This window comes from Panulirus ornatus, chromosome 36 (assembly GCF_036320965.1).
Source record: "Panulirus ornatus isolate Po-2019 chromosome 36, ASM3632096v1, whole genome shotgun sequence".
Classification (NCBI taxonomy): domain Eukaryota; kingdom Metazoa; phylum Arthropoda; class Malacostraca; order Decapoda; family Palinuridae; genus Panulirus; species Panulirus ornatus.
Window position 1 is genome coordinate 1,176,037 of NC_092259.1, and position 24,521 is coordinate 1,200,557.

General features: G+C 48.0%; 1 protein-coding gene across 6 annotated transcripts in view; it reads left to right on the top strand.

The window, feature by feature from the left end:
- The window catches only part of LOC139760247 (uncharacterized), a 753,913-nt gene that overhangs the window by 697,812 nt on the left and 31,580 nt on the right, over positions 1-24,521 (top strand). For all 6 annotated transcript variants that reach the window (XM_071683168.1, XM_071683167.1, XM_071683169.1 and 3 more), the window contains 6 exons: positions 3,051-3,226; positions 5,981-6,117; positions 7,932-8,084; positions 9,666-9,846; positions 14,772-14,911; positions 16,010-16,191. In XM_071683168.1, coding sequence (XP_071539269.1) covers positions 3,051-3,226; positions 5,981-6,117; positions 7,932-8,084; positions 9,666-9,846; positions 14,772-14,911; positions 16,010-16,191 — 969 coding nt within the window. The remainder of the gene's footprint in view (positions 1-3,050; positions 3,227-5,980; positions 6,118-7,931; positions 8,085-9,665; positions 9,847-14,771; positions 14,912-16,009; positions 16,192-24,521) is intronic.

Here is a 24,521-nt window from a genome sequence, read left to right on the forward strand (position 1 = left end):
TGGCCCGTTTAAGCACCGGTCGAAGAACTTCCGACTGTCGATCGACAACGTCGAGGGTTTCTGCCGACTGTCGATCGACAACGTCGAAGATTTGTGCCGACTGTCGATCGACAACGTCGAAGGCTTCTGCCGACTGTCGATCGACAACGTCGAAGGTTTCTGCCGACTGTCGATCGACAACGTCATGACGTAGAGACTTGAAGTTTGTGATCAGATCACCCTTTTACCTTTCTCTCTTCCATGACGAACAAATTCATGAATTTCTAACTTCTCACACTAACTTGGATTTCGTAATCCAGTCTTTGTTGCTATTCTCTGCGCTTTCGCTATTATTTCTGTATGCCTCTTTAAGAGCGGTGGCCAAAGTTCAGAAGCATATTATGATTTTAGCACTGTATACGATGTAGTATACGGGGGTCGACGTGCTGACATTGGACTGAACTGGGGCATATGAAGCAGCCTCGGGAAACCATGGAAAGTTCGTCTCCTTTACAATCCCTCTAGAATGAAGCTCTGGCAACAGGTTTAGTACAAATATCAAACTCCTAAATCTTTCTGTACACACAGGGACCTGCAGCTTATCTCCTGCGACATTGGAGTAGGTTATATTCATATTGAGGTCTTCCTCCACAGCCGTCGCCACCTCTTATTCGTCATTCCTGTGCATTTACAAAGATTGAGTATCATCATCAATACATCAGACCAGATTTTGGAGTTTGTCTGGGTCTTGTGAGTCGATACGATCCTTATCATTCCATACTTTCTTCAACTTTCTCAGACACCACCGATTGCGGTCATTCTGGCAAGTCGTACAAAGAGATCAAGAAGAACAACGGCTCTTTGGACCGAGCCGTGATACACGCCGCTAGTGGCTCCAGTCCATTTCAAAAAGGCTTCTCTGACATATGTCCTTTGTTCCACTCCATCAAGGGAATATCATGTGCACAGAAGGAGTCTCTTAATCTATCCCTCCCTGAAGAACCAGCTTCATCACCAGCCATCTTTGTGGTACAGTGCTGAGACACTTTTTTTGGCAGTCTAGAATTTCACAGTCCAGTTGTTCTTCCCTTCTTTGCTTTCAAAGACAAAGAAAAAGTTCACACACACACACACTCTTGTAAAAGTGGGAGAAATGTCTTACAATTGACGTCCTTTCCTTGAATCCATGTTATTGTCTCCCAGTGGTGTACTTTCTTTGCAAGAATTTGTCCATTCGCTCGTTGATTATCTTTTGAATTGTTATACAGACCACACTCGTCAGAGGGACCAGTCCTTGTCTCCGCCACAGCGTCGTCCCAAAGCTCTCTTGTTTTTTGGAATCTTTTATTGGGTATTTATACATATATATATATATATATATATATATATATATAAGAGAGAGAGAGAGAGAGAGAGAGAGAGAGAGAGAGACATAGAGAGAGAGAGAGAGAGCTATCAAGTCTCGCTGCGCAACTGTCATTTGCCCTTTCGCTACCCAGAAGGGTGTTGAGGGGAACAGGACGAGATAAAGGGACCAAGTGAAGGAGACTTTGTGGTATCATTGCCTAAACATTGATGAGAATGAGAGGCATGAATGGGATAGAATGAGTTGGAGTGAGGTGGCACATGGGGAGCAACGTGCTCAGCCTGTGGACTGAATCGGGGCATATCTGTGGATCTTAGTCTTTGGTTTTGGTACACGTTGCGTGACAGAGAGAAATTAGATGTTTGCAAATGAAGCCATCGTTATTTACCTCCCGACATTACCTTACTAAAGTGGGAAGAGTAACCTCTGCCACCATTCACTACACCGACTATCCAACGCTACACACTAACTCCTTTTTCTCTTTAATATTATGCTCTTTTTTCCGATGAACATATCTTTTCTCTTAATTTGTACCTGTACAGCATTTCCCAGTGAGGAACAATAACCTGGCTTGATTAAAACGCATTATTTCGAACAACTGCTTTTTCTTAGATTTCACTCGTTTTTTCATTTGAAATATCAAAATGCTAAAATCCATCCGTGCAATAAAAGAAATAAACGTCTGAGGCATAACCATATCCTTCACTCTATCCTGCAACTTTGAGGGTGTTGTTTAGGTGCCACACATGTGTCTCTCTTGAGCACCTCTTCCCTATCTAGTGTGGTCTTGTTCAACACTGTTCTGGGGTTATTCCTCCACCTCTTTCTTCATCGAGGTAGATTCGAAAACTTTTTTGATCTCCCTTCCATCGCTTCACGTCAGCCATCCCCGTCAATCCACCTTGATTTAGTTTCTCTATCCCTCTTCCACAGGTATCATTTCAACCACTGCTCTTGTAAACTGTCTGCTTGCGTCGTGGTCCTCAGTGACTGAACTCACACACTTGCATCTCTCTGCCCTGAAGTTTGTGTGTGTAGACCAGCCACCCTCAGACGCCCCTCCGCCTTCAAACGCTCAACACATTCAGAGGCTCTCAACCACCCTCAGAGGCGCTCCGTCCTCTGAGGCTCGCTCCTCCCACCCTCAGCCATCCTCAGTGCTCAGAATGTCTCCACCTTCATACATGCTCCACCTTCAGGACGCCCTCCACCACTGTCAGCTTGACCTCATTCGCATTTCTTCTTTATGGTAATGACTTCGTTTTCGTCGCTTTTCCACGTTACCAATGATGGTTCTGTTGCTCATTTTCTTACACAAATGGACCCATCGCGACGACCCCATCGGCAGTGGGACGTGGTCATTCGCCTCTCAATTGTGTACCCCACTATCTCCTCTCTCTCTCTCTCTCTCTCTCTCTCTCTCTCTCTCTCTCTCTCTCTCTCTCTCTCTCTCTCTCTCTCTCCTCACACCAGTAACCTTCCTATTCAGTACGTCCATTACGCAGAGACATTCCCCTCTCTTTCCTCGACGGGCAGGTCCCTCTCATCGAAGGTGTTTACTACATCTTACTCGACGAACTTTGGCCCAGGTCTTCTCTCTCTCATCCTGCTTCTATGTAAGATGTCTCCTCGCTCTTCCCCACATGTGCTTGATGTTTACTCCCCCCCCCCCACTTCTTTAACCCGTTTGTTCTTCCCTCAATAGGTGCCCACGGCGGCCCTGTCAGCGCTGAAGGGCCTGATCTTCCTCAACCTGAACTACAACCAGATCCACGTGTTGAACGAGGGCGCCTTCGACGGCCTAGGAGTCCTGCAGCGACTCTCCCTCTACGAGAACAAAATCCAGCACATCGATGACAACGCCTTCAAGGGCATCGGCAGGTGAAGGAGATGCCCAACCTGCACCAGTCACCAGGGGGCGGGAGTGGAGGACGCGGTAGATGATAGGGAGGGAGGGAAGAAGGACGAGGGAGATAGCTGGAAGAGGAGGAGGAGGAGGAGGAGAGAGAGAGATGACAGGAAGAGTGGGAGGGAGGGAGGGAGGGAGGCGGAGGAACATGCACGTCAGTAGCAGACACTGAAGTGAGGGTAAACGTGTCGTGAATGAGACAGCTGCCACTCGCCCCTGTGAGCAATCAGAGCAACTGAGTGAGTTGGGGTAGGCTCTCTGCTACGCCAGGCTGACGCGCCTCTTAAGAACATTTCTACATCGAAAGGAAATCGAACTTGACACGTAGATTGTAGCGGGTCCCTCCTGTGTAGGTCCTACACCATTAATGACACTCCATCTACATGGAAAGGTAACTTAAAATCAGTACACGGAAGTTATATAAATGGAAAACGAGTATTCAACAGCCTCTCTCCAGATACTGTGGTTTAAGGCATTTGATAATAGCTTTGATAGATTAGATAACATCTGCTCGATTCATTTTGAATTTGAAATTGGTCTTTGTATCATGTGGAGCTGTGGCTCAACTGTTAGACAGTGTCGTGTGGAGGGCATGTGGAGCAGTGGATCAAACGTTAGAGAGTGTGTGGTGTGGAGGGCATGTGGAGCAGTGGATCCAACGTTAGACATTATCGTGTGGAGGGTATGTGGAGCAGTGGATCAAACGTTAGACATTCTCGTGTGGAAGGTATGTGGAACAGTGGATCAAACGTTAGAGAAAGTGTGGTGTGAAGGGCATGTGAAGCAGTGGATCAAACGTCAAAAAGTGTGGTGTAGAGAGCATGTGGAGCAGTGGATCAAACGTTGGAGAAAGTGTGGTGTTGAGAGCATGTGGAGCAGTGGATCAAACGTCAGAAAGTGTGGTGTGTGTGTGTGTGGAGGAAGTGGTAGGCTGGTGTCTGGTGGGCCGAGCCAGTGGCAGGTGTGGTGGGTGAGTGACTGCCTGCTCGTGTTGACTGTATCTTTCATGAGGCAGTCTGCTTCCCTCACTGACGTCCTCACCCATCCCTCTCCACCGTCGCCCACCACCAACCCCTCGCTGTCATACCCACCACCGCCGCAGTGCACACCTCACTGCCAACCCCATCATACCCATAAACCTCTCCTAACCTTCCTCAGCCACCCTAAACCTCGCCCTCGTAAGATAGCCTCGAGCTTGACAATAAGTATTTCAAAAGGGAAAGTTGGTAATGTTTTCGAAGCGCGGACTGAGTCCGAATTTATAGTATTAAGCTCAATCAGGGGGAAGAGGCACTGCTAAGTCTAGTAAGGGAAAGAGGCACTGCTAAGTTCAGTAAGGGGAATAGGCACTGCTAAGTCTAGTAAGGGGAAGATGCACTGCTAAGTACAGTAAGGGGACGAGGCACTACCAAGTCTAGTAAGGGGAAGAGGCACTACCAAGTCTAGTAAGGGGAAGAGGCACTACCAAGTCTAGTAGGGGGAAGAGACACTTATTCTAAGTCTAGTAAGAAGAAGAGGCACTGCTAAGTCCAGTCAGGGGAAGAGGCACTGGTAAGTTCAGTAAGGGGAAGAGGCACTGCTGAGTCTAGTAAGGGGACGAGGCACTGCTAAGTCCAGTAGGGGAAAGAGGCCATGCTAAATCTAGTGAGAAGGAGAAGCACTGCCAAGTCTAGTAAGGGAAAGAGGCACTGCTAGGTCTAGGAGGGAGAAGAGACACTGCTACATCCAGTAAGGGGACAAGGCACTGCTAAGTCTCGCTGGAGGTAAAGTCAACAAGATTTTGTAAAATGAAAGAAACTTGGAGAGAGTTTTGTTGACGTAACGAGCGAGGAGTGGACAGCCGACCTGTGTGAGTCTGGCGTGGAGGAGGAGGAAGACGGCTTCCAGCAGGTCCAGGTAAGTCATGGCGGTGGAGAGACTCAATACATGAGCCGTCAGTATGTTCTGGTCGGTCATGGTGGGGGACTCCTGCCTGATGAAGATCCAGCCTTCAGCGTATCCAGGTCTGTCATTATGGTGGGGACTCCTGCCTGAGGGGGGGATCCAGCTTTCAGCATGTCCATGTGCGTCACAAGTGGGGACTGAGGAAGGGTCCATCCATCAGTACGTCCAGGTGAGTTACGGTGGGGACTCCTGAATGAGGGGGGACCTCCAGCCTTCAGCACGACTGAATGTGTCATGGTGGGGACCTCTAATTAAGGAATGTTCCACCTTCAGATGTCCAGGTGAGTCATGATGGGGACTTCTCAGTGAGAGTGTACCAGTCTCCAGAACCTCAAAGGTGATTCGTGGTGAGGGGACGGGGGACTCTTGAATGAGGGAGGGGAGGTACTTGAAGCAGTATGATCAACTGGAATGATATTTAGCTCTGGTAGTTACACTGGGAGTACTGAAATGTTGTCCTGATTAAAATCTCAGAGTCGCAATTTAATGACTCTTTGTGGCGTGAAGTAATCATGGTTGAGCCTGTCAAATATATATATATATATATATATATATATATATATATATATATATATATATATATATATATATATATATGAGTCGATCCCACCATCAGTTTTGAACCTTTAAGTTATGAGTCGACCATAAGGTGAAGTGATCCTTTTGCCACACGAACTCACCTGGATACCATGAGCTTGAGGTGAGTATGGGTGAGGGTGGGTGGTTAAGGTGAGTGTGTGGTGGGTGGGGTGGTTTTATGGATGACCGTGGCTCCCCAACAGGAACTTGCTGCGACTGAACTTGGGCAAGAACTTGCTGGACGACATCCCGACAGACACCTTTCACCCCCTCACCAACCTGAAGGTGCTTGACCTGCACGAGAACCGCATTAGCCACATCCCCGACGGCGCCTTCAAGGGTGAGTACCTCTCTCTCTCTCTCTCTCTCTCTCTCTCTCTCTCTCTCTCTCTCTCTCTCTCTCTCTCTCTCTCTCTCTCTCTCTCCCCTCCTCCTTCCCATCACCCCGCTATCCATCCTGGTGTGTCTCTACCCCTCAAGTACCCCACAGTATCCCCGACTTGGGCCTCAGAGGTGTCCAGTACCCATGGCATTCCATATCCACCGTACATCGGGTCAAGTCTGGATGATCGTGTTCATAAAGTGAATCGCTTTCAGTAAGACGCTAAAGTACCATTGGCCACAGGACAACACTGCTCCCATCACAGGGTTCAGCATGGAGTGAAATGAACACTTCGTCAGCCTTAAGTTCGTCACCTATCTAAAGTTCGTCACCTGTCTTAAAGTTCGTCACATATCTAAAGTTCGTCACCTATCTTAAAGTTCGTCACCTATCTAAAAGTTCGTCACATACTATCTTAAAGTTCGTCACATACTATCTTAAAGTTCGTCACCTATCTTAAAGTTCGTCACCTATCTTAAAGTTCGTCACCTATCTAAAAGTTCGTCACATACTATCTTAAAGTTCGTCACATACTATCTTAAAGTTCGTCACCTACCTTAAAGTTCGTCACATACTATCTTAAAGTTCGTCATGTTTAAAGTTCGTCACCTATCTTAAAGTTCGTCACCTATCTTAAAGTTCGTCCAACATCTTAAGTTCGTCACATATTTGAACCACTTGGTCTCTCTGTATTGCCCCGTGGACGCTGACCTTGCGTCAATATCATTGGGATGAACTCCTTCGGCCGTAGTAAGTAGATCGCTTCCTTACCTGTCCTATGTTGATTCTCGTACTTTGCAATAACCAGCTGCCACAGTAGACTACGTTCTATTGATCCTACGTCTGAGTTTTATATATGATCGTAAAGCTCTTATGTCACTTGCATCCATTCGTAAACTGGGACTTAGTTACGATTGTCATTAAGATCACTTATCCCAAACTAGTTTGTGAGACAGGCGAGTCACGAACTACTGCCTGTGACTTAAACTGGCTGGCTCTCATGCCACCAGTCCAGCAGCAGTTGTAAAACTTGGTTGTACACCCAGTTGGCAACTGTTTGTCGTTTGATAGAAGTTTCGAGCTACGTCACCAGCTGAATGATTAAGTACTGCTCATTTGCATACACTATGTGAGCCATCCTTCAGTGCAGCCATGACCACACACCTTCCCTCACACACACCGTCCCTCACGCGCCTTCCCTCACACACTCCGTCCCTCACATGCACCATCCCTTACACACACCGTCCCTCACGCACCTTCCTTCACACACCCCGTCCCTCACACTTACCGTCCCTCACACACCATCAGGTAGGCGATTGCCACCTCTGGACACCTCTGTCTTCAACCCCTGAGCACAGTGTTACGATCCTTCAGCACGACTACCCTATGAGTACACAACCCTTGGGTATGATGGCTTGGGTCTGTGACCTGACTCTCATAGATGAGACCAAAGACTAGACCATCATCATCATCAGACCCAAATGTCGTACAGTCGTGCTGAAGAGAAATGGGGACAATATCCTTGTGTTGCTCAGGATATTGTTTTGTATATTTTTTGACACTCCTTCCTTCCTGGGCGGCACAAGTATTCCTTGACCTACCGTGTATCTGTTTCTGAATTCATTTTTACAGGATTGACTCCATTTTTGACTACATAGACGGAAAGAAAGATATATATAAAAAAAAAAGCTGATACAAAATCCAGTGTTTCGTAGTGGTGCGTGTACTAAGATAAGGTCTTCCTCTCTCTCTCTCTCTCTTTGTGATGGCAGGTCTTCACAGGCTCGACATGCTGAAGCTTGAACACAACCTCATCACCACCATCCAGGAAAATGTCTTCAGCGACCTCACCCTCCTCAACTCCCTGAACATCGAGCACAACCTCATCACCAACATCAGCGACCGAGCCTTCGCTGGGGTCGAGGGTGAGTTATAATGGGGGCGGTTTGTGTGTCTCTCCCTTTGAAGGGTCGTCTGGCTTCCCTCTGGAGTAATACCTTCTTGGGAAAACTCGTCGTAGACACTCGTAGGAAAGTCTCTCTCTCTCTCTCTCTCTCTCTCTCTCTCTCTCTCTCTCTCTCTCTCTCTCTCTCTCTCTTCTACAAATGACTTTTAAAATCCCTCCCAGAAAGACACGTTTGATGGCGACGTGTCTCTGTGGGGAGCCTTACGTGCTACACGATTGCTCACTGAACATCATGGTTTCAAACATGGTTGAAATAATAGACCAACAGAACCTCAAGATAAAGACACAGTTACACAACCCCAACTTTAAGATGGTGACCCCCTTTAAAGTCTCCCCTTTTTCCACCTAAAGAAAACAGAATTGTTGGTTGGTCACCAAATTACTTTCTTGCGACGGAGTCTAGGAGTCCTCTCTGAGCTGTAGAACAATACGGTGGTAGGAGAGGACACTCCTGGGGCCCCCGTCGCGGGACCATTTGTCCCCTTTCGTGGTCACTGAGGGAAAGCTTCGGTACCCAAACATCTGAAGCTGGGTCTTATATGTGTGGCCTTGAGGTTGTATGGATGGCCTTCACGTCAGGCCTTTCACACTGGGCTGGTCGATACGGGCCCCCTTGATTGGTGTTTAGCGTCTCTGACCATGGTTCAGCACAGGCCTGCATAGGTTCGAATCCTGGACGTGCTGTCGGCCGACACTCACTCACACACACACCCATGTGTTCATCCTCCCCTCGAGGCTGGTCGATAAATGGATATCTGGCTTAGGTTGATGTGTGTGTGTGTGGTGTGCGTATAAATACACAAGGGTAAAGATGTGATGCATGTAAACAAGGTCAAGAGACGGGGTAACACGAGTGTATAACTCTATCTTCGCCATATATAAACAATGATCAATGGCAGAGGGATGAAATTGATGTAAATTGATCACACGTGAATTCCTGCAGGTGGGTTTGTCTCTAGCTTATCGTCCCCTTCCTTCATCTCAATTTTCTCTGACTTCTTTTGTCCTTCTGTACTTCAACGTGTCCACTTGTGAGAGCGCTTCTCCCAGGCAAGCAGAGCCCATACTTCAGGAACTTGGCTGGGTCTGTAGGCTAGGTCCTCCTTAGATCTACAACCACTTCATTTCAACTCGACCCTCTGACCTTGCTGGGAAGTCATTTGAGAATCTCCTCAGGAGGAAATCATTTTAATGACCATCAATGATATATTTTTTTTCCCCCATTTACTTTCATTCAAGTCTTGTTGGGGCCCATGAATATACCTTCCATTGGCGAGCCGTCTTAATCATCGTCCCTCGGGAATCGTCATTAAATGCAACGTCTCTGAATGGAAGTTTGTCCCCTTATCAAGGTTTTGCTCCACTGCAAGGGAGCTCCCTCACTCGTATCTCGTCATGAGATATGATACTCTGTATCCCACCCTATTATCAGTCCAAGTTCCGGCCCCACATGTGTCGTGGTACGAGGGCCTTGTGTGTGTGTGTGTGTGTGTGTGTGTGTCTGTGTGGTGTGGCTAACGGTACTTTTGGATCGCTTCAGAGAAGCTGGAGTGGCTGGAAATGGGCCACAACGGCTTGGACCACATCCCTTCCCACGCCCTCCGCCCACTCCACAACCTCCGTCAGCTCGACCTGGACTCCAACAGGATCACCCATGTGCAGGAGGACGCCTTCAGGGGCTACGGCGACACCATCAAGTACATCCTTCTAGAAAAGAACCAGTAAGTTCAGATTCTCCTCTTTTTTCTTTTCTGCTTAGGAACGAGAGTGAAAGTGGCCATTGTCGATTGCCGATTTGAAAGGATGGGTTGGATGTCTCTTTATCTGAACGTTCAAGACTTTCCCCTTGTTTTTTTTGAAGGGCAGGGAATGAGAGGCAATGGGAAAGGCGCGAGGCGCTATTCCTTTCGTTTTTTTTTTTTTTTTGGAGGGTATGGAGGATGCCTGTGTAGGAATGCAAGGAGGGGTCTTCTTTTGGAGATGGGTTGACGGGGGGAAAACTTAGAGGGAGAGGTTCTACGTGGGAGAACGAGTGTAAGACTCTTAATATGACAAGTGTTGAGATATGGCTCAGAGGTGAGGGGATGAAGGCGTCCACACCATGGGAGGTGAGATGTGGCTCAGAGGTGGGAGGATGAAGGCGTCCACACCATGGGAGGTGAGATATAGCTCAGAGGTGGGAGGATGAAGACGTTCACACCATGGGAGGTGAGATGTGGCTCAGAGGTGGGAGGATGAAGGCGTTCACACCATGGGAGGTGAGATGTGGCTCAGAGGTGGGAGGATGAAGGCGTCCACACCATGGGAGGTGAGATGTGGCTCAGAGGTGGGAGGATGAAGGCGTCCACACCATGGGAGGTGAGATGTGGCTCAGAGGTGGGAGGATGAAGGCGTCCACACCATGGGAGGTGAGATATGGCTCAGAGGTGGGAGGATGAAGACGTCCACACCATGGGAGATGAGATGTGGCTCAGAGGTGGGAGGATGAAGGCGTCCACACCATGGGAGGTGAGATGTGGCTCAAAGGTGGGAGGATGAAGGCGTCCACACCATGGGAGGTGAGATGTGGCTCAGAGGTGTGAGGATGAAGGCGTCCACACCATGGGAGGTGAGATGTGGCTCAGAGGTGGGAGGATGAAGACGTCCACACCATGGGAGATGAGATGTGGCTCAGAGGTGGGAGGATGAAGGCGTCCACACCATGGGAGGTGAGATGTGGCTCAAAGGTGGGAGGATGAAGGCGTCCACACCATGGGAGGTGAGATGTGGCTCAGAGGTGGGAGGATGAAGGCGTCCACACCATGGGAGGTGAGATGTGGCTCAGAGGTGGGAGGATGAAGGCGTTCACACCATGGGAGGTGAGATGTGGCTCAGAGGTGGGAGGATGAAGGCGTCCACACCATGGGAGGTGAGATGTGGCTCAGAGGTGGGAGGATGAAGGCGTCCACACCATGGGAGATGAGATGTGGCTCAGAGGTGGGAGGATGAAGGCGTCCACACCATGGGAGGTGAGATGTGGCTCAGAGGTGGGAGGATGAAGGCGTCCACACCATGGGAGGTGAGATGTGGCTCAGAGGTGGGAGGATGAAGGCGTCCACACCATGGGAGATGAGATGTGGCTCAGAGGTGGGAGGATGAAGGCGTCCACACCATGGGAGGTGAGATGTGGCTCAGAGGTGGGAGGATGAAGGCGTCCACACCATGGGAGATGAGATGTGGCTCAGAGGTGGGAGGATGAAGGCGTCCACACCATGGGAGGTGAGATGTGGCTCAGAGGTGGGAGGATGAAGGCGTCCACACCATGGGAGGTGATGGTACCTTTACGACGAAGGGCGGAGAGTTCCTCCCCAGGGGAGTTCAGAGACCTCCTCAGCAGCAGGGGTAAGACTTGCTCGTCCTGCAGGGAGTGAGGACGTCCTGCAGGGGATGAGTACGTCCTGCAGGGAGTGAGGACGTCCTGCAGGGGGTAAGGGCGTCCTGCAGGGGGTGAGGACGTCCTGCAGGGGGTGAGGGCGTCCTGCAGGGGGTGAGGGCGTCCTGCTGGGGATCAGGGCGTTCTGCAGGAGGTGAGGGCGTCCTGCAGGGGATGAGGGCGTCCTGCGGGGGATCAGGGCGTCCTGCGGGGGATCAGGGCGTTCTGCAGGGAGTGAGGACGTCCTGCAGGGAGTGAGGAAGTCCTGCAGGGAGTGAGGACATCCTGCAGGGGATGAGGACGTCCTGCAGGGAGTGAGGACGTCCTGCAAGGGGTAAGGGCGTCCTGCAGGGAGTTGAGGGTGTGGTGCCTCCTCTTTCCTCTCCCTGTTGGCTCTGACCCCCTGCGTTCTTCCCTCCTCCCTTTCCCTCCCTATTGGCTCTGGCCCCCTGCGTTCTTCCCTCCTCCCTTTCCCTCCCTGTTGGCTCTGACCCCCTGCGTTCTTCCCTCCTCCCTTTCCCTCCCTGTTGGCTCTGACCCCCTGCGTTCTTCCCTCCTCCCTTTCCCTCCCTGTTGGCTCTGGCCCCCTGCGTTCTTCCATCCTCCCTTTCCCTCCCTGTTGGCTCTGACCCCCTGCGTTCTTCCCTCCTCCCTTTCCCTCCCTGTTGGCTCTGACCCCCTGCGTTCTTCCCTCCTCCCTTTCCCTCCCTGTTGGCTCTGGCCCCCTGCGTTCTTCCATCCTCCCTTTCCCTCCCTGTTGGCTCTGACCCCCTGCGTCCTTCCCTCCTCCCTTTCCCTCCCTGTTGGCTCTGACCCCCTGCGTTCTTCCCTCCTCCCTTTCCCTCCCTGTTGGCTCTGGCCCCCTGCGTACTTCCCTCCTCCCTTTCCCTCCCTGTTGGCTCTGGCCCCCTGCGTTCTTTCCTCCTCCCTTTCCGTCCCTGTTGGCTCTGACCCCCTGCGTTCTTCCCTCCTCCCTTTCCCTCCCTGTTAGCTCTGACCCCCTGCGTTCTTCCCTCCTCCCTTTCCCTCCCTGTTGGCTCTGACCCCCTGCGTTCTTCCCTCCTCCCTTTCCCTCCCTGTTGGCTCTGGCCCCCTGCGTTCTTCCTTCCTTTAGCGAGACTTTATTATTGGGTGATGACGTCAGTGGTGTTTGATGACGTCAACGGTGGACTATAACTTCATTGGTGGGTATCTGTTGTGGCTGTGGACGTCAGAGGTGAGAGAGGTGCTATGATTGGATGATCAAGGGAGTAGTGGATGGTGACGTCATCACCGGTCGATTGCGTTTTAATGCGTGATAGTAGCGGCGATAGGCTGTGTCCACAGCTGTAATGGGGTGACGTCAGTGATGGGCAGTGACCTCTGGTGTGAGTGGAAGATGACGTCAGTGGCGGGCAGTGACGTCGGAGGTGGTCGATGACTTCAGCCCCGGGCGATGACGTCGTTGTGGGTTGCTTACGTCACTGGTGGGCGATGATCTTACTTGTGGATGGCCGATGACGTCATTTGTGATTAATAGTATGTTCGTGGGTGACACTTATCACTGGTTGGAAGTGACGTCAGTACCTTTGTGACGTCAGTGGTGAGCCTTGATGTTAGGTGACGTCATCTTTGGTGATTATGATCTTTAGTGGTGGACGATAAACGTAAATTGGGGACCCGTGACGTCAGTTTGGTTATATGACGTCAATACATGACGGTGAGATGGTCACACATCATGACGTCATTCGAGATGGTCACCATCATGACGTCATTCGAGATGGTCACCATCATGACGTCATTCGAGATGGTCATCATCATGACGTCATTCGGTGACTACGACACCGATAACATACCCTCACATAAGAAATATATTGACATATCCGACTATGATATAACAGCATATTAGGTCAGTCGAGAGGCCACATCCTCGACAGGGGCTTGACGGAGGGACTCCGACCACAGTCCTTTCATAAGACTCTCAGACGAGGAGGAGGAGGAGGAGGAAGAGGAGGAGGAGGAGGAGGAAGAGAAGGGACCCCCCTAAGGGCGTGTGTGTACCTATAACAGGTATAGTAACTTCGCAGCCATAGCGCCGCTCTCCGGAGATGGTCGCGTCCATTGTTGAACCCCGGGTGAGACGCGAGCTGAGGGTTGGCAAAGGAGGTCGGGGGGAGGGCGTCGAGAGGGACGGGGTTGGGTGGGTGAGTGAGTGAGGGTGTGGACTGGGCAACACCCCTCCCCCGTACAGACATGGGGGGGCAATAACAACGCGTCGGGGGCGCCTCTGGTGGCCATCGATGGCTTCAGTTTACACTTGATGACGGGTGGCGACACAGGGCCCGTCAGAAGATCACTTGGCCTCGCAATGAGAGAGTCGAGTGCGGGGTTAGAGGAGGTATTACGAGCAGCACGAGGGGGAGGGAGAGAGGTGGCGCGAGACGGAGGAGAGAGCGACATGAAAGAGAGCAAAGATGATGAGGGGAAGGGCGGTGGAAGGGGTGGTTGATATAGGTGAAGAGACAAAGGAAGATGTCTGTACCCTGTCCAGGTTTGACCTGCTCATCAACTCGACGTACAGTTAATGTATTTCTCAAGTCCATCCCCCAGTACACTCCACTACTGCATCTCTGTGGCTTACACACCCGACTGCTGCAGCCCCATGTATGTCCCCAACACACCCCGAGCCCCACTCACCCACCTACTGAAGCCCCATGTGTGTCCCGACGCACCCCGAGCCTCACTCACCCACCTACTGAAGCCCCATGTGTGTCCCGACGCACCCCGAGCCCCACCCACCCACCTACTGAAGCCCCATGTATGTCCCGACGCACCCCGAGCCCCACCCACCCACCTACTGAAGCCCCATTTATATCCCGACACACCCCGAGCCCCACTCACCCACCTACTGAAGCCCCATGTATGTCCCGACGCACCCCGAGCCCCACCCACCCACCTACTGAAGCCCCATGTATGTTCCGACACACCCCGAGCCCCACTCACCCACCTGCTGCAGCCCCATGTATATCCCAGAACACTCTGCTGCCCTAACTCCGTGGCAGCCTTCACAACACCGTGCTAAGCCCACATACACACCTGCTGGAGTCCCTAGTCATACCCTGCACACACACCTGCAGTAGTCTTGAGCTCAACCTCCACACACACATACCTGCTGTACTCCCGTGCTCACACACACACACACACACACACACACACACACAGAGCCGTCCTAACCCTTATGATCTCCATCCGCAGCATCAAGAACATACCAACGCTGTCGTTCATGGACCTGCACTCGCTGGAGTGGCTCATGCTGTCGCACAACGAACTGAGGCACCTCACTGAGGACACTGTCCAGCCCATCCTCGACACCCTCACCATGATCGACGTCTCCAGTGAGTCCCAGACATACGTACCTCCCATGTGTATATACTCCCTCCCTCCCTTCCCTCCTTGCCCTGTTTAAAGCACCCATCCACCCACCCTCCTAGCCCTGCCCGGACTTTTAACCTCCCTTCCTAAACACCTTTTTTTTTTTTCAACTCATTTACGAACCCTTCCTCCTGGCATGGAGTCTCGTCGTGTCCTCCCAGCCACACCTGAACCCTCTTACCTGTAGTCTCTAGCTCTACTTCCACTTGCTCCTCACTCCGGTGTGGAGTCCTCGACCTCACCCTCTTTGTCCCGGTCGAGAAACTTGCCCCATTATTCTGTCGTTTTTTTATGTCATGTTAATTAAGCCTCGCACTACGATCTCTTTGTCCTTATCCTGTGTACCCCAGCCTTCCACCAGTCCTGGGTGAGAGAGGGTCACCACAATCTTCTCTGTCCTCCTGTTGTAACTTATTCATATTCCTTGCCCTAGACTAAAGTCTTTATAGATCCACCTGCGCTTAATTGCCAGATGAGTTCCTTTGTCTGGGATCATACTTAAAACTCTGTCCTCATAAGATGAATGTGTTTTGTCCTTCTATAAATTCAGTCTTAGATGTACTCTGATCCTGTCGAAGAATTGAGCATTTTCCGGTGTTGAAGTCTTGAAAGAGAGGAACTTTTTCTCTCGAAATTTTAAACCTTGAAGCACTTTTTATCCCCCTAGTGTACTGGAAAGTCCCTCGACCTTCTTATGTTCCTGGCCATTATAACACCTTCCCTCCGACTTCCTCAACAGACATGTCATCCAATTAGTTTCCTGTATATCGCCTCATCCTTAACACTATACCCACTCTCTCTCTTGCACCTTTTAAAAGTACGAATCTCTTCACAGTTTTTTTGGTTGATGTGTTTAATAATCGATTCAGATGTTGCTGAAACACGTCAGAATAGATGTAGCTAGGCACTCTCTCTCTCTCTCTCTCTCTCTCTCTCTCTCTTAAAATCTAGCTTAACTTCCCGCTCCTTTTCCTCCTCTCAACCATTCGGGATAAAAGTTTGTCTCATGTCTCGTCTTCCCTTCCCCCCCCCTCGCGGCCGTGCGCCCTCTCCCCCACCAGACAACCCCCTGGTGTGCAGCTGTGACCTGCTGTGGCTCCGCAAGTGGCTGAGCAACCCCAACAACAGGGAGAACCTGATCTCCAAGGACAACCACCTGTGCGTTACCGAGGACCGGAAGTCACACATCATCCACAAGCTGCCGGTACAAGACTTCAACTGTCCGCAAGACTCTCCTACCTTGGTAAGAACAGCTTGCCTTCAGTCGCCCGGGGCACTAGGGGTTCATCTTAGTGTGGAAAGAGGGAGGATTTAGTGAGGGGTAATATCTTTTTTTTATTATTTTCTATTTTTTTTTTTTTTTTTGTGTCCTTCTCTTAGCTCACAGGTGGGAGCTATGGTGTGGTGTGGAAGGGGTTTCAAGGTGAAGGTGAAAGGAAGGTGAGTGATAGGTAAACTTTGCGACTGGTAGAGGTTTGATAGGTTCTTACTGGATGATGATAATGAAGAATAGTCTCAGATCTTGATAGATGATAGTGCTACACGTCTAGGATTCATGATGTGGGAAAATCACAACAATTTATATATAAATATTTCTGTAATCTAACCTTTACTTGATTTCAAAGTCTAATATATACATATATATATATATATATATCAGCAAACCTCTTTATAGACTATCTTTTTTTTTGTATGTTCACTTTAAGAAAAGAGAAAAAAAAAAGACTGATTTAATACACCTATACCCTCAGCTGCCTCAGTTGTGGTCTAGCTGGACGGGTTACCAGTAGACAGACGATCTAACAAGTGTGGCGAAATGAGGATTAAATTGAAATTGCATAAGATATGTGGGTTGGTGATTGGGTGAGGAGGGAGCACGAAGGTGGGGTGAGGGAGAGGGGGAAAGGGAAAAGGGCTGTGAGCTTGGCAGGGGAAGGTAACTTAGGCTAAGTGGTAGAGGAGGAAGGAGGAGGCCCCTTGTCTAAGGAGATAAAGAAAGGGGTATATGAAGGTGGATGAGAAGGGGAGGTGGGGGGAGAGATGATGACGTATGGGAGAAAATAGGCTGGGGTCTAATGGATGTCAAGTGCACGAAGATGTAGAGCAGCAGGTAAAGCAAGAGACAGAGCACTGGGTCTGGGGAGGGTGTGTGTGGCTGGAGGGAGGCAGGCCCCTCAGCGCCGTGCAGCAGCAGTGTGGCGAGGCAGGACACTCGAGTGACCGAGCATAGTGAGGTCCAGGCGAGGGAAGGGTAGTGGCACAGTACCGTGCTGTAAGGTGGCCATTCTGGATACAGTGGCTATGTACAGATTACATTTGAGAAACGAGGAAATCTGATATTCTGTCTGTGCTTTCTGTGCGTCGGGAGACAAAGAAGATATCCGTCAAGTCAAGAGGGTGGCGAGAAGGGCGCTAGAAGCCCAGACGTGACCTCATATCCCACGACCAAGATAAAGTTATCCCATCCTCGTGAACACGACACCAGTGAGCCACCGGCGGGACCATCAGAGGAGTTGGGAACATCGACCCGACCCACTGATGCTACGTCCCTCCTCCAAGCACTCACGTCCCTCCAGTGTTGTCCTTCCCTCGTATTGCTTTCCAGTTCTCGACTCGCCTCACTCACTGCTCCCGTCATGAAACACGAAGCCCTTCGCAGTCTGAGGCAGTGAATACCATAGCCGGTGGCACCTGCTGTACCCCAGGTAGAACTGAACGCTGAGGCAAATTATGTGCTCAGCTCCTGAACCCTTTAGCTAACTTCTGTCCCTCAGTCGAAGACAAGAACGTAAGTCGGACGTAGCTGAAGCCCGTGGTGCCACTTCAAGCAAGTCCACATGTTCCACTACAGTACCAGTGCTCACGTCTGTTGTAGCTTTGAGAAAAATAAAGATTGAGAGAGAAATTCACCGGGATGTGTTACCTCAGAGCCTCGTCTACGACGAGAAGGCTGCAAACCATCAGTTTGTGACATCGGATCACTGAAGAAAAACTCCACGTCTTTGATTTCGGATGATGGAGACAAAGATAGATAATGATAGGCGAGCAGTGGAGAAGGAAAAGATGGATCGACTTAAAATCCTGTTTGACACAGAAGGTGTATTGTTGTAGCATGGTTCTGGCCCTCACCTCAACACTCCTAGGTCTGGAGGGTTGTACTTCAGCCAGCCACCACCTAACAACCTTCAGGACTGGAGTAGTTCTGCAATTTGTGTCATACCTTGGCTCTTCCTGGAACACTCGCTCATCCATGGCCCTTGGAACATGAGCAGAAATTCGGCACAGAAAGACACCCATTGCAACAGACGCCCCAAGACAACAACCGTACAGGTTAGATTTGTGGGCTATTCTGTGGGGGAGAAAAAACAGACTGTGGGGGAGAAAAAACAGACTGTGGGGGAGAAAAAAAACAGACTGTGGGGGAGAAAAAACAGACTGTGGGGGAGAAAAAACAGACTGTGTGGGAGAAAAAACAAACTGTGGGGGAGAAAAAACAGACTGTAGGGGAGAAAAAAAACAGACTGTGGGGGAGAAAAAACCAGAGTGTGGGAGAGAAAAAAAACAGACTGTGTGGGAGAAAAAAACCAGAGTGTGGGGGAGGGTTGGTATGAAGTTGTGCATGATCGAAGCGAAACGTATCTTTTTCATGCCTCGCTACCTGGCCAGGCAGGGAGTTTGTCTACACGAGTGACGTCAGAAACGTAATCCTTCGTTACATTATTGATCAGGTACACACACAAGGAACAATTGTGCAAAGATTATAAACAGGAGTGAGACCTTAGGATCATCCACGAATGAGCTGGAGTATGTGGAGAAGTTGGATCATGTAGGATTGTGATGTGGAGAAGGTGGATCATGTAGGATTGTGATGTGGAGATCAGACATGGAGGTTTGTGATGTGGAGATGAGATTTATAGGGTTGTGATGTGGAGATGAGATTGATAGGATTGTGATTTGGAGATCAGACATGTAGACTTGTGATGTGGAGATGAGATTTATAGGGTTGTGATGTGGAGATCAGACATGGAGGTTTGTGATGTGGAGATGATATTCATAAGATTGTGAGGTGATGAAATGTGTACGGTTGTGATGTGGAGATCAGACATCTAGGTTTGTGATGTGGAGATGAAATATGTGGGGTTGTGATGTGATGAGACATGTAGAATTGTGATGTGGAGATCAGACAAGTAGGGTTGTGGAGATGAGACATGTAGGTTTGTTAAGTGGAGAATAGACATGTAGGTTTGTGATATGAGCTTGAGACTCATAGAGTTGTGATGTAGTGATGAGACATGTAGGATATGATGTGGGGTCGTAATGTGGAGATGAGACATGTAGGGTTGTGATGTGATGAGATTTGTAGAGTTTCGATGTGGAGCTGACACATGTAGGGTTGTGATGTGGAGATGAGACATGTGGGGTTGTGATGTGGAGGTGAGACATGTAGGGTTGTGATGTGGAGTTAAGACGTGTAGGGTTGTGCTGTTGAGATGAGAGACGTATAGAGTTGTGATGTGGAGTTGAGATATGTAGGGTTGTGATGAGGTATGTAGGGTTGCGATGTGTAGATGAGACATTTAGGGTTATGATATGGAGTTGAGACATTTAAGGTTATGATGTGGAAATGAGACATGAAGGGTTGTAATGTGAAAATAAGACATGCAGAGTTGTGATGTGGAAATGAGACGTGGGGTCGTAATGTGGAAATGAGACATGTAGGGTTGTGATTTGGAGATGAGACATGTGGGGTCGTGATGTGGAGATCAGATATGTAGGGTTGTGATATGGAGATAAGGCAGAGTGATGTGATGAGACATGTAGGGTTGTGATGTGAAGTTGAGACATGTAGGGTTGTGATGTGGAGATAAGACATGTGGGGTTGTGATGTGGAGACGAGACATGTAGGGTTGTGATGTGGAGATAAGACATGCGGAGTCGTAATGTAGAGATGAGACATGTAGGGTTGTGATGTGAAGTTGAGACATGTAGGGTTGTGATGTGGAGATAAGACATGTGGGGTTGTGATGTGGAGACGAGACATGTAGGGTTGTGATGTGGAGATAAGACATGTGGAGTCGTAATGTAGAGATGAGACATGTAGGGTTGTGATGTGAAGTTGAGACATGTAGGGTTTTGCTGTGGAGTTATGACATGTAAGGTTATGATGTGGAGATGAGACATATAGGGTTGTCCTGTGGAGTTGAGACATGTAAGATTGTGATGTGGAGATGATATATATAGGATTGTGATGTGGAGATTAGACATGCAGGGTTGTGATGTGGGATGAGATATGTTGGGCTGTGATGTGGAGAGGAGACGTGTAGAGTTGTGATGTGGAGATGAGACATATAGAATGATGTGATGAGACATGTAGGGTTGTGGTGTGGAAATGAGACATGAGATGAGACATGTAGGCTTATGATGTGGATGAGACATGTAGGGTTGTGATGTGAAAACGAGACATGTAGGGTTATGTGGAGATGATACATGTAAGGTTGTGATTTGAGATGAAACATGTACAGTCATGAAGTGGAGATGAGACATGTAGGGTCAAGATGTGGAGATGATCAGACATGTAGGGTCATGATGTGGAGATGATCAGACATGTAATGTAGAGATGATCAGACATGTAGGGTCATGATGTGGAGATGATCAGACATGTAATGTCGTAATGTAGAGATGATCAGACGTGTAGGGTCAAGATGTGGAGATGATCAGACATGTAAGGTCATGATGTGGAGATGATCAGACGTGTAGGGTCATGATGTGGAGATGATCAGACATGTAATGTCGTAAATGTAGAGATGATCAGACATGAAGGGTCAAGATGTGGAGATGATCAGACGTGTAGGGTCATGATGTGGAGATGATCAGACATGAAGGGTCAAGATGTGGAGATGATCAGACATGTAGGGTCATGATGTGAGGATGATCAGACATGTAGGGTCATGATGTAGAGACGATCAGACATGTAATATCGTAAATGTATAGATGATCAGACATGTAGGGGTCATGATGTGGAGATGATCAGACATGTAGGGTCATGATGTGGAGATGATCAGACATATAGGGGTCATGATGTGGAGATGATCAGACATATAGGGGTCATGATGTGGAGATGATCAGACATGTAGGGTCATGATGTGGAGATGATCAGACATGCAAGGTCATGATATGGAGATGATCAGACATGTAAGGTCATGAATGTGGAGATGATCAGACATATAAGGTCATGATGTGGAGATGAACAGACATGTAGGGTCATAATGTGGAGATGATCAGACATGTAGGATAATAAAAGTGAAGATGATCAGACATGTAGAGTCATGATGTGGAGATGATCAGACAAGTAGAGTCATGATGTGGTGATGATCAGACATGTAAGGTCATGATGTGGAGATGAACAGACATGTAGGGTCATAATGTGGAGATGATCAGACATGTAGGATAATAAAAGTGAAGATGATCAGACATGTAGAGTCATGATGTGGAGATGATCAGACAAGTAGAGTCATGATGTGGTGACGATCAGACATGTAAGGTCATGATGTGGAGATGATCAGACATGTAGAGTCATGATGTGGAGATGATCAGACATGTAGGATGATAAATGTGGAAATAATCAGACATGTAGGATATTAAGTGTGGAGATAATCAGACATGTAGGATAATAAATGTGGAGATGATCAGACATGAAGAGTCATGATGTGGAGATGATCAGACATGTAGGATAATAAATGTGGAGATGATCAGACATGCAGAGTCATGATGTGGAGATGATCAGACATGTAGGATGATAAATGTGGAAATAATCAGATATGTAGGATATTAAGTGTGGAGATAATCAGACATGTAGTGTAATTAATGTGGAGATGATCAGACAAGTAGAGTCATGATGTGGAGATGATCAGACATGTAGGATAATTAATGTGGAGATGATCAGACAAGTAGAGTCATGATGTGGAGGTGATCAAGATGATCAGACATGTAGTATAATTAATGTGGAGATGATGAAGACAAGCAGAGCCATGATGTGGAGATAATCAGACGTGTAGGATGATAACTGTGGAGATACTCAGACATGTAGGATAATATGTGTGTGGAGATAATGAGACACAGAGGTGGAAGAAATCTTGATAAATATGGGAGTTGAACAGATCATACGGGGAAAATTAGGTCAGAGTGGCTTATATAGAAAAGCTATATATAGAAAACCAAGGGTTAACAAGCGAAGCAATTAAGTAGTTCATTCGAATAGGGTGTTTTAGGAAAACTATTAGGGTAAGTCTGTCACGAATTTGGTCTATCACGAAATCAAATCTTGGTGGTAAGTGGGTCACAGAATTACTTTCGTGTAGCGGTCATGGAATATGTTTTGTCAAGGTGAAGCGGGTCACGAAACTAGTTTAGTATAAGTGAGTCACGAAACTAGTTTATTTGGGGTAAATGGGTCACGAAACTAGTTTATTTGGGTAAGTGGGTTACGAAACTAGTTTATTTGGGTAAGTGGGTCACGAAACTAGTTTATTGGGGTAAGTGGGTAACGAAACTAGCTTATTGGGATGAGTCACGAAACTAGTTTATTGGGATAAGTAGGTCACGAAATTAGTTTATTGGGATAAGTGGGTCACGAAACTAGTTTATTGGAATAAGTGGGTCACAAAGTTAGTTTATTGGGATAAGTGGGTCACGAAACTAGTTTATTGGGATAAGTGGGTCACGAAACTAGTTTGTGATAAGTGGGTCACGAAACTAGTTTATTGTGATAAGTGGGTCACGAAACTAGTTATTGTGATTAGTGGGTCACGAAACTAGTTTACTGGATAAATGGGTCACGAGACTAGTCCATTGGGATAAATGGATCACGAAACTAGTTTACTGAGGAAAATGGGTTGCAGTTTAGTTTATCTGGTACGCGGTTCACAAGCTAGTTTATCGGGGTGAGTCAGTAGGTCACGAAACTACTTTTATCAGGTAAGTGGATTACGAAAATAGTGTGTCAGGTTACGTAAGTGGGTCACGAAACTACTGTCACGAGGTAAGTGGGTCACGAAATTAGTTTATCAGGGTAGGTAGGTCATGAAATATTAATTGATCTTGGTAGATAGGTCACGAAAAAGCTGCGTCAGGTTTAATGGGTTACGAGTTCGATATACAATGGCAACCGAGTCACGAAATTACTTTATAAGAGTAAGTAGGACCCAAGATAAGTTTGTAAGGGTAAATAGGTTCACGAAACTGGTTTATTGGGATGTGAAAATCACGAAACTAGTTTATCACGATACATGGGTCACGAATTTGATCGATTAAGGTTATTGGTTCGTGAAACAACCTTTTGAGGATAAGTGGGTCACGAAACTAGTTTATTAGGGTAAACGAGTCACGAAACTAGTTTATCAGGATAGGATAAGTGGGTCACGAAACTAGTTGACCTGAGTGATTGAATCATGAAACTAGTTTATCACGACATCTGGGTCACGAAACTAGTGAAATAAGTTATACAGTTATCAGCGATAAATGGGTCAAGGATAATTAAGTGGGTCACAAAACATATTTATCGTACCAAGGTCATGAAACTAGTTTGTTGGAGTAAGTAGGTCAAAGAAAAATGATTATCGGGATAAATAGTTTATCAAACGAATTCGTTAAGTGTGTGGGAGTCACGAAATCAATTTACCACACGGAGTGGGTCACGAAATTAGTTTTTCATCGGGAAGTAAATGTTACGAAATTAGTTTATCAGAGTAAGTAGGTCACGAAACTCGCTTATCTGGGTGTCATAAAACTATTTCGGTATAAGTGGGTCACGAAACTACTCTGTTAGTGGGTCACGAAACTGCTCTCAATCTGTTAGTGGGTCACGAAACTCATCTCCCAGGTTAAGGGAGTTTTCATCAGGAAGCCCGGGTCACGAAATTACTTTATCAGTGAGTCATACGGCAAGTTTATCTGGATAAATGGGTCACGAAATTGATTGAACAGGGTCAGTAGGTCACGAATTTAGGTCCTAAGGGAGAAAGGGGGGGAGGGGGGAGGGGGCCCGCAGACCTTATCATCATGAGTTAAGTTTATCAAAGTGATTTGCTCGCGAAATTAGTTTCAATTGGGGGGGGGGGGGTTAAAGCTGGTCATGAAACTGGTTTATCATGTGTGAGCTGTGAAACTGGTTTATCATGTGTGAGCCGTGAAACTGATTTATCATGTGCTAGCTGTGAAACTGGTTTATCATGTGCTAGCTGTGAAACTGGTTTATCATGTGTGAGCCGTGAAACTGGTTTATCATTTGTGAGCCGTAAAACTGGTTTATCATTTGTGAGCCGTAAAACTGGTTTATCATGTGTGAGCCGTGAAACTGGTTTATCATGTGTGAGCCGTGAAACTGATTTATCATGGGCTAGCTGTGAAACTGGTTTATCATGTGCTAGCTGTGAAACTGGTTTATCATGTGCAAGCTGTGACACTGATTTATCATGTGTGAGCTGTGAAGCTGGTTTATCATGTGTGAGCTGTGAAACTGGTTTATGTGTGAGCAGTGAAACTGGTTTATCATGTGCTAGCTCTGAAACTGGTTTA